At 50.8% G+C, this 9,884-nt stretch overlaps 1 protein-coding gene across 1 annotated transcript in view; it reads left to right on the forward strand.

Moving 5' to 3' along the window:
- Positions 1-3,408: 3,408 nt before the first annotated feature.
- Positions 3,409-9,884, forward strand: part of LOC105507383 (centromere protein S-like) — a 14,661-nt gene continuing 8,185 nt past the window's right edge. The window contains exons 1-3 of the mRNA XM_011935844.1: positions 3,409-4,074; positions 7,627-7,750; positions 8,744-8,777. Of these exons, the coding sequence (XP_011791234.1) occupies positions 4,024-4,074; positions 7,627-7,750; positions 8,744-8,777 (209 nt within the window). The 5' untranslated portion in view covers positions 3,409-4,023. The remainder of the gene's footprint in view (positions 4,075-7,626; positions 7,751-8,743; positions 8,778-9,884) is intronic.

Genomic DNA, 9,884 nt, shown 5'->3' on the forward strand with positions numbered 1-9,884 from the left:
AAAAGCTTTCTGGTGGGGGTGCCTTTGTGTGCTGTGCAGCAGGTGTAGAGGTTAAGAAAGGTCAGAGCTTCTCAACCTAACCTGCTTGCAACTCCCCCACTCCCACCCCGCCACTCCACTGAGATTTTGAAAAAATATAGATTCTGATTCAGCAGAATCCTGAAAATGGCTCTTCGTGGGGTGGAGCCCCATGTTCTGCATTTCTATCTTTTTTTTTTTTTGAGACAAGGTCTCATTCTGTGGCCCAGGCTGGACTGCAGTGGCACTATCACGGCTCACTGCAGCCTCAACCTCCCGGGCTCAAGTGAACCTCCCAACTCAGCCTCCTGGCTAGCTGGGACTCCACGTGCACACCGCCACGCCTGGCTAATTTCTAAACCTTTTGTAGAGATGGGCTCTCCCTATGCTGCACAGGCTGATCAACTCCTGGGCTCAAGCGATCCTCCGGCCTCAGCCCCCCAAGTGCTGCGACCACAGGCATGAACCACCATGCCTGGCCCTGGGCTCCAATCTTGGCTCCGCCACAAATTCAGTCTTACTTCACAAGTTAGTTAACCTCTGTGTGTATCTTCTCATCTATATAAAAGGGATGATAATAACACCTACCTCACAGAGCTGTCTTCAGGATTAAACACGAGGCACTTGCACCAGAGCCGGCCACGCAGTGAGCACTGTGTAAGGTTCACTGTTTATTACCTGCTTCCTGAAGGGAGCTTGCCAAACAATTCCGAGCGTGGAAGGACGTGGAAAGATGAAATGTGCACACCGACAGGTCAGACAGTCTCAGCTCACTACAACCTCCGCCTCCCAGGCAAGCGATTCTCCTGCCTCAGCCTCCTGAGTAGCTGGGATTACAGGCGCGCCACCATGCCCGGCTAATTTTTGTATTTTTAGCAGAGACAGGGTTTCACCATGTTGGCCAGGCTGGTCACAAACTCCTGACCTCAGGTGATCCACCCGCCTCGGCCTCCCAAAGTGCTGGGAATACAGGCGTGAGCCACCACGCCTGGCCAAGATTGATTTTTGTATTGACATTCTACAGTGCAGTTTTGTTTTGTTTTTTTTCTTTTGGGACGGAGTTTCATTCTTGTTGCCCAGGCTGGAGTGCAATGTACGATCTCAGCTCACCGCAACCTCCGTCTCCCAGGTTCAAGCGATTCTCCTGCCTCAGCCTCCCCAGTAGTTGGGACTACAGACATGCAGCACCACTCCCGGCTAATTTTTCTTTTTGCATTTTTGTAGACAGGGTTTCTCCATTTTGGTCAGGCTGGTCTCGAACTCCTGACCTCAGGTGATCCACCTGCCTCGGCTTCCCAAAGCGCTGGGATTACAGGCGTGAGGGAGCCACCGCTCCTGGCCAATTACAGTGCAATTTTAAGAAAAATAAGTAATTGCTATTAAACTTAATATTTATGGAACCCTCCTTAATGCAGATGAAAAGGATTAAAGAAACCCACAAAGGTCTTTGTCTTATGGTGAGAGCAGTGGATAACGCTGAAACTCAAAAACTGGCCTGCTCATAATCAAATCTGGGCTCTACCACTTCCCAGTAGTTTAGCCTCGGGCAGAGTTCTTTCCCCGGTTTCCTCATGTAAAATGGGGCTAACAGCACCTACTTTTGAGGGCAGATGAGATATTAAATGAGTGCCTAGAGCGAGGACAGGTGCAAAGTGCTGGGTGTCACGGCAACATTGCCAGCGGGCATCCCTGGCCTTCTTTCATGCTGTAGTGCAACACTGACACCTAGTGGTCGGATTATAGGGCTACTTCTTCAGCAAGGAAGTGTTTCAACCAAATATTAATATATCCTTTTTTCATTATTATTTTTTTTTAGAGACAGTGTCTCCCTCTGTCACCCAGGCTGGAATGCAGTGGTGCGATCATGGCTCACTGTAGCCTTGAACTGGGCTCAAGTGATCCTCCTGCCTTGGTCCCCCTAAGTGTTGGGATTACAGGCTTGAACCACCACACCCAGCTCCATTTTCTGTAATGAATACCTCAGCCCTCGACCTATTTCTCAGACCCTTATTTTTTTTTTTTTTTTGAGACAGAGTCTTGCTCTGTCGCCCAGGCTGGAGTGCAATGATGCGATCTCAGCTCACTGCAACTTTCACCTCCTGGGTTCAAGCAATCCTCCTGCCTCAGCCTCCCAAGTGCTGAGATTACAAGCATGTGCCACCATGTCCGGCTAATTTTTGTATTTTTTGGTAGAGACAGGGTTTCATCATGCTGGCCACGCTGGTCTCGAACTCCTGACCTCAAGTGATCTACCCACCTCGGCCTCCCAAAGTGCAGGAATTACAGGTATCAGCCTCCGCTCCTGGTCTCTGAGACTCTTAAGTGCCTCTGTATTGCACATATGTCACTGGAATAATGTTCTTTAATCCTGGGAAGCAACTGCTTTAAAATGAGGGAACACACAGGTACAAAGCACAGGAACTGCCTGGGACGAACTGTTACTATTTCTTTAGCTCTTATGGGAGGCAATTGTTCAAAACCTCACACATGCCTTGTGAGGTTGGAACTACTGTCCCCAACTGATAAATGACGGACATGAAGTTTGGCCAGGTCCTGTGACTTGCTTGGGGTCACCAGGTTCAAGGGAGGGAGCTGGGCTCTGCAGCCACGGTGTGAGTGGGACTGCTCACCAACCAGCGCCCGGCCTTCTCTCCTGCTGCAGGCTTGGGCTCACCCTGGATGGTCTGCCCTGCCCAGCCCCACGCTGCCCACTAGGGAAATCCATCAGAGGCCTCCTCTGCGTGGGTTGGAGGACTGTCCAGGTAGACTGGGATGCTCACAGGGAGCAGTGGACAGAGGCGAGAAATGCCTGTCATTTCCAGATGCCACCCACTGAGCAGATGCAAAGTCCTCAGAAGGCTGATTCCTCCAAAAAGCTTTGATCTGGGTTTCAGCCCTCGGCAAGCTTAGGGAACTTGAGGGATGTCTATGAGAAAGGAAGACAGGAATGGCTTTATGAGATTTCCTTCCGTTCTAAAAGTAGCACCTGCTTGTGACAAATGCAGAATACAGAAATATAAGCAATAAAAAAAAATAATGAAACAAAACAAAAACCTAGAAATACAGGCAGGGCATGGTGGCTCACACCTCTAATTCCAGCACTTTGGGAGGCTGAGGTGGGATGATTGTTTGAAGCCAGGAGTTTGATACCAGCCTGGGCAACATAGTGAGACTTGGTTTCCACAGAAAATAAAAATTAGCCAGCTGTGCTGATGCGGGCTTGTGGTCCCAGCTACTTGGGAGGCTGCAGTGGGAGGATCACCTGAGCCCAAGAGGTGGAGGTTACAGTGAGCCTTGGTCGTGCCACTGCACTCCAGCCTGGGCGGCAGAGCGAGACCCCTGCCTCTCAAAAAACAATGAAAATAAACCAAAATTGGGCTTGATGGTTTCATTTCATTGTTAACATAAAGGAAAAGCAGTAACACTCGTGTCAGAATTATACTCCTGTCGATGGCAACAAGGCAGTTCCTGTTCCACTCGCTGAATGAGGTCACGGGGCGTTCATTCATTGCAGTCTGACTTTGTGACGCTACTGTTGGTGATACAATGATAAAGTTGATGGTGGATTTTGCAAGATACACCTGAGGTCCAGGTGCTTGGAGCTCTTGATAATGTGTACTGCGTTACGTGATCTGTAAATCGTGGGCTATGCATCCTTTACACTTGACTGGAACACCTATGCACACACGTGTTTCGCGGAGAGTGGTGCTCAGCGCTGTGCCAGGTGCTGAATTAGGCTCTGGGGTGCAGCAGTGACCTGGGTGGTCATGTCTCCGCCTCGCCTGGCCACCTCCGTTGAGAAACCTGAGCAGGGGGCTGGCTGGAGGCCGACGGCGGAGTTCCCTCAACGGAGCGCCGCCAGGGGGCGCGCGAGGCAGGGCGGAGCTGCGTACTTTGTCCGCCCGCGCAGCCCGTCGCTCGCGCCGCGGCGGGAATATCCGACCTGGCCGCGCACCACCGCCCCTTCTCGGCCCTCCTGCATTTGCCCAGGGTCGGCACGCAGTAATGGAGGAGGAGGCGGAGACCGAGGAGCAGCAGCGATTCTCTTACCAACAGGTACAGGAAAACGGTGGTCGGGCTGGGCTGGGCTGGGGCAGGACGGCGTCGAGTTTCAGGACAGAAAAGGACCCCGAAGCCCAAGTTGGCCTTTCATCGAGGCCCCCATGCCCCGGGCGTCCCCCGCGGCTGCTGCTGCGCCTGCGTCGGCTCAACTGCCGCGGGTGGTGCTGGGAAGGGGTTTCCGCGGCAACACGGCTGGACCCCGGCCTGCGCCGGCTGGGGAGGAAGCGGTTCTAGGGGAGTGCGCGGGCTCCGGGGTCCGGCGGCGGGAGGCCACCTTATGGCTTTGCGATGAAGCCTCGGTTTCCCCTTCTCAGATGGGGTTGTTGTGAGGGTGGAACGTCGGCATTAGAGACACTCCAGGTGACGCCCGTAGCGCGGTTCGGGCCGGAGCTCTGGAACGCTGCTGGAGGGGTCGACCCCTCGTTACAGATGCAGGGACGCGGTGCGGACCAGTCAGGACCAGAGCTCGTCCTTAGATGTTGGTTCGAATCTCCGCCGCGCCAACTTGTGATCGTACCGACTCGGCCGAAATGCAATTTTCTTCTCTGCAAAATCGTCGTAGGCATCCCATTCGTTCCTTTCATCAGCGCCGGACATACTGGGCGGCAGAGGCTGAGAACCTTACTGTGCTGTGAAGAGGCGAAAAGCAAGACCCGGAGTGGCGACCTTAAAGACGGACTGAAGAAACGCGGGAATGAGCTCCAGAAGCGGGAGTTTGCTCTCTACAAAGTTACGTTGCAGCAGCTGTCTACCCTGTCCCTTGTATTTTGAGAAGTTCAAACCTTCAGAAAAGTTGCAAGAACATGGTACAGAACGCCTAGATGCCCCTCACCTCGATTCACCACTAGTTAGCATTTTGCTCTGTTTGCTCCCTTGCTTTGTTTCCTCCCCGACTGGAGAATTAATTGCAGATATTTTGACAGTTCGCCTTTACATTTTAATTCTTTAGTACACATCTCCCAAAAACAAGGCATCAGTTGGGCGCGGTGGCTCACTCCTGTAATCCCAGCACTTTGGGAGGCCGAGGTGGGCTGATCACTGAGGTCAGGAGTTCGAGACCAGACTGGCCAACATGGAAACCGCCTCTCAACTAAAAGTACAAAAATTAGCCGAGTGTGGTTGCGGGCGCCTGTAATGGCAACTACTTGGGACATTGAGGCAGGGGAATCGCTTGAATCCGGGAGGCGGAGGTTGCGGTGAGCCGAGATCGCACCTTTGCACTCCAGCCTGGGTGCCTGGGTGACAGAGTGAGACTCCATCTCAAAAAAAAAAAAAAAAAAAAAGAACAAGGCATTCTCCTACATCATCTCCGTAAATTATCCCACTCAGAAAGTTTAATATTGATGAAATGCTATTGAACGTGCAGTCCATGGTCAAGTGACCCCACTTGTCCTAAAGATGTTTCTTTTTTTTTTTGAGACGGAGTCTTGCTGTGTCGCCCAGGCTGGAGTGCAGCGCGATCTCGGCTCACTGCAAGCTTCCCCTCCCGGGTTCACGCCATTCTCCCGCCTCAGCCTCCGAGTAGCTGGGACTACAGGTGCCCGCCACCATGCCCGGCTAGTTTTTTGTATTTTTAGTAGAGACGGGGTTTCACCATGTTAGCCAGGATGGTCTTGATCTCCTGACCTCGTGATCTGCCCGCCTCAGCCTCCCAAAGTGCTGGGATTACAGGCTTGAGCCACCGCGCCCGGCCAGATGTTTCTTTTAGCTGTCTTTTTTCCTTCAGGATTCCGTTAAGGATGGCGCGTTGCATTTAGTCATCTTGTCTCTTTGGTCCTGCCTGCCCTGTTTTTTTTTTGTCTTTTGTTTTTGAAACAGAGTTTTTGCTCTTGTCCAGGCTGGAGCGTAGTGGCTCCATCTCGGCTCACTGCAACCTCCGCTTCCCGGGTTCAGGAGGTTCTCCTGCCTCCTGAGCAGCTGGGATTACAGGCACCCACCACCACGCCCAGCTAATTTTGTATGTTTAGTAGAGACGGGGTTTCACCATGTTAGCCAGGCTGGTTTTGAACTCCTGACCTCAAGTGATCTGTCCGCCTCGGCCTCCCAAAGTGCTGGGATTCCAGGTGTGAACCACTGTGCCCGGCCTGTTCTTAGTCCCCAGAACAGAGCCTGGCTCTCAACAGACGAACAAATGCTTACTGATGAAATGAAACTGCAAAGATGGGCTGAGAAATTTTCCCCTCAGCTGTGATTAGCCTGTAGAAGATTTCCCCCTATTCATGCAACCAACTCTTCTTGGCACTTGGTAGGCAGCAGTGAACAAAATTGACAGGGTCCTGCCCTTGAGGAGTTTAGTGATTTAGACTCTAAATGCAGTGATGCCCCCAGCCCAGCCAGGGGGAGGGGAGGAGGAGGAAAGTCTGAGAAAAATTCCTGGAGCCAAGAGCATTCAGAAGAATTCATGTCCTGTACCCTGACCCTCACCCGTAAGTAAAAAAGATGATGGTGAGCTGGGCAGGGTGATGTGGGCCTGTAGTCCCAGCTACTCAGGAGACTGAGGCAGAAGGTTCACTTGAGCCTGGGAGTTCGAGGCTGTAGTGTGCAGTGACGACACCTGTGATCTTCATGCCTCCCAGGTCGATGGTGCTTTGGCTTCTCCTACCAGAGGCCTCAGCTTACCTAGCCTTGTGAGGTCTGAAATTCAGGAAGGTAGATGCCCTCCTCTTCTGCCTGACCTCTATCCTGAGGTCCTGGACTTGCGTTTTTGGCAGTTCCTCCTCCTCTTGCCTATGCGTTGAACATTTGCTGGTAGATTTTGTGCCCTCGTGGGTTCAGCTGTCATCATGTGCAGCTCAGCTCTGTCTTCGCCCCGAGGCAGAGTACCCACACCTGGGCTCAACAGAACTGTTGACACATGGCCGAGACCGTTGCTTAGGCTGTCTTGCACTTGAGGCTCATCCTCCCCTCGGTAATTTTCTGCAAGCGGCGGAGAGATCTTTTTCAGAACTGAAAAGGGTTGCCAGGGAGCAGTGAGGGCCCGGTGGAGGTAGCCTCCCAGCCCCCCAAATCGAGAGGGGTGGGTGTGCCCTCTTGAGCCTTTCCCGTGTTGTACTTTTGTCCTCTGTGACATGCAGGCCTGGGGCTGCCAGGGGCTTGCAGCAGAGGGATGGGATCCTTCTGTATTTACTTGATTAACCACATGAAGGGCAAAGTTCCCTGCCTGGTTTTTCATTGTCTCCCAAACACCTAGCATATGCCTTTACTCAGGCATGTGTCCAAACTCCGCAGATAGTTTGGAATAAGGGAGTAAAACCACGCAGGGCCTTGGCAGGCACGAGTCTGATCTGTCTCCCCACTGACCTGCCATCCAATTCCTTCTCTCTACCTGACATAAATCATAACCATTAACAAGGAGGTAATGTTTCTACAAGTCACACTCCAATGGGCCTCATTAACTGATTAGTACACTTGAAAAGCCACTCAGCCATTATGGAAAGCTCCAAAGGAATTGGGCTGAGCAGACCCTCTCCTTGGTTTTAATTTTTTAACCATGAAAAGCTCTTATTTGCAACCTTACCCATGAAATATTTCGATTTTTTTCCCCAGAGGCTAAAGGCAGCAGTTCACTATACTGTGGGTTGTCTTTGCGAGGAAGTTGCATTGGACAAAGAGATGCAGTTCAGCAAACAAACCATTGCGGCCATTTCGGAGCTGACTTTCCGACAGTGCGGTATGAAGCTTCGGCCTCCCTAGCCATGTCTGTAAACCCCAAAGGTTGCTTTCACCTGGGAGCAGTACGTGGGTGGGAGCCGTGGGGAGTCTGACCAGCAGACCGAGAATATTATCATCATCATGCATTCTTCATGAGACACTGCTCTTTTTGGCTGCGAGTTGTGGATATTTTATGGGAAGAACTCTTTTTTTCCTATTACACTAACACTGGGGCATTAACGCCTTTATTTTATTTTATTTTTATTTTTTATTTTTTTTGAGATGGAGTCTCGCTCTGTTGCCCAGGCTGGAGTGCAGTGGCCGGATCTCAGCTCAGCTCCGCCTCCCAGGTTCACGCCATTCTCCTGCCTCAGCCTCCCGAGTGGCTGGGACTACAGGCGCCCGCCACCTCGCCCGGCTAGTTTTTTGTATTTTTTAGTAGAGACGGGGTTTCAACCGTGTTAGCCAGGATGGTCTCGATCTCCTGACCTCGTGATCCGCCCGTCTCGGCCTCCCAAAGTGCTGGGATTACAGGCTTGAGCCACCGCGCCCGGCCTATTTTATTGTTTTAAACTGCCCTGACGGCTGGAACATTAGACATTACATTTTTTGTTTCAGTGCTTTATAATATTTTTATATTACCCATAGTTTCTTTGACAGCTGAGCTTTAGCGTTGGTATTTGCTTGACTTCAGAGGGAAAACGAAAGACCTCACAGGCCTTAACTGTAGCAGAAGTTAAAGGATAGTTTCTAGAAACCAAAGGCAGAGTCACAATTAATGGAAGACTTGCCATGAAGGGTGGAGGGCTCTGAGAAGGACAAGGAGGTCATCATGAATAAAAAAAAGCTAAAGGCTCTTAGGGAATGGCGGGGCTCCTGGAAGCGCCTCCTTTCACCTTTAAGAAGGTTTGTTGTGTTAGTCACTGTACTGGCTGTAGAAATCAAGGCCTCACTTTTGCTGCTTCTGAAATTAGATGGGAGGGTGCCTAAAGTGTGTATCTTTCTCTTTCAGAAAATTTTGCCAAAGACCTTGAGACGTTTGCAAGGTGGGTAGAGAACTTAGTTATCCGACGCTGCGTCTGTGCAGCTCTTTGGGGCCTCTCCATCTGGTGGGTTATTTCAGGAGAGCTTTAGCTATTCAGTTTGCCGTGTGTTTTGTGGAGGCTTGTCTCTAATCACGGTTCTGCAAGAACATGACGCCTGCCTCAATCACGGTGATTCAGACTTATTTGAACATTTTTTGAAGTTTTCCAAGTATTTTTTATTAAAGAACCCAAGTTATTCAGTTCCAAGTTAAAAAGGTGTGAATATCGTCTCCAGGACCCTGAATGGTGGTGCCTGTGTTAAAAGCCATGTCTTCGGGTGGTTTGATTGCTCAGGGTTTGAGAACATGGTGCCCGGGGGTGGCTGCCCCTCTGCGGAGGGAGCTGCAGCATGTCCGCGGTGGTAATTGCTTGCAGGTGTACACAGAATGGGAGGCAGGGGTTTTCATTTGCCGCATTTGTTCTGAGTAAGACGCACTCCTTGGAAAGAGGGTGGCTTGCTTTCAGCTGCTAAAGCCTCAGCTTTTACAGATGATTTATGTTCAGCTCTTCAATTAGTACCGCAGGTAATTGAAAACAATTGCACCAAATTGCTTTTATGAAACAGTTTGAATGACAAAGGCCTGAAAGGGCGAAAGCTTTCTAATCTGCTGCCACTTGGATTTGGTGCCAGCTTCTCCCACACCCCTTACTTTTCACCTTGCTCCCGTTAGCTCTTTGTTTCTCGGATGCCTGTTTTGAATGAATTAAAGCAGTGGGTTTTCAGAGGGCAAGCTCTCAATCTGTCCTATTCCTGTGGATATTCGTCCCTGAAAACCGCTTAGCATCTTCAGCTTGACCAAAAGGGATAAGATAGTATGAAGGGATACCGGTAGCTCATGTGGCTTAGTCATTGCTGATTCAGGCGGGAGTCCCTTATGTGTGGCCTCCTCCCCGGTGAAAGATATTTATCACCTTTACTTGTTATTTCTTTGTTAGCTGTGGGGGAAAAAAAACAATGAACATTTAAAATACTTAAAAATAATAAATATAGGCCGGGCGCGGTGGCTCAAGCCTGTAATCCCAGCACTCTGGGAGGCCGAGACGGGTGGATCACGAGGTCAGGAGATC

Source organism: Colobus angolensis, unplaced genomic scaffold, assembly GCF_000951035.1.
Source record: "Colobus angolensis palliatus isolate OR3802 unplaced genomic scaffold, Cang.pa_1.0 Scaffold149, whole genome shotgun sequence".
NCBI classification, from domain to species: domain Eukaryota; kingdom Metazoa; phylum Chordata; class Mammalia; order Primates; family Cercopithecidae; genus Colobus; species Colobus angolensis.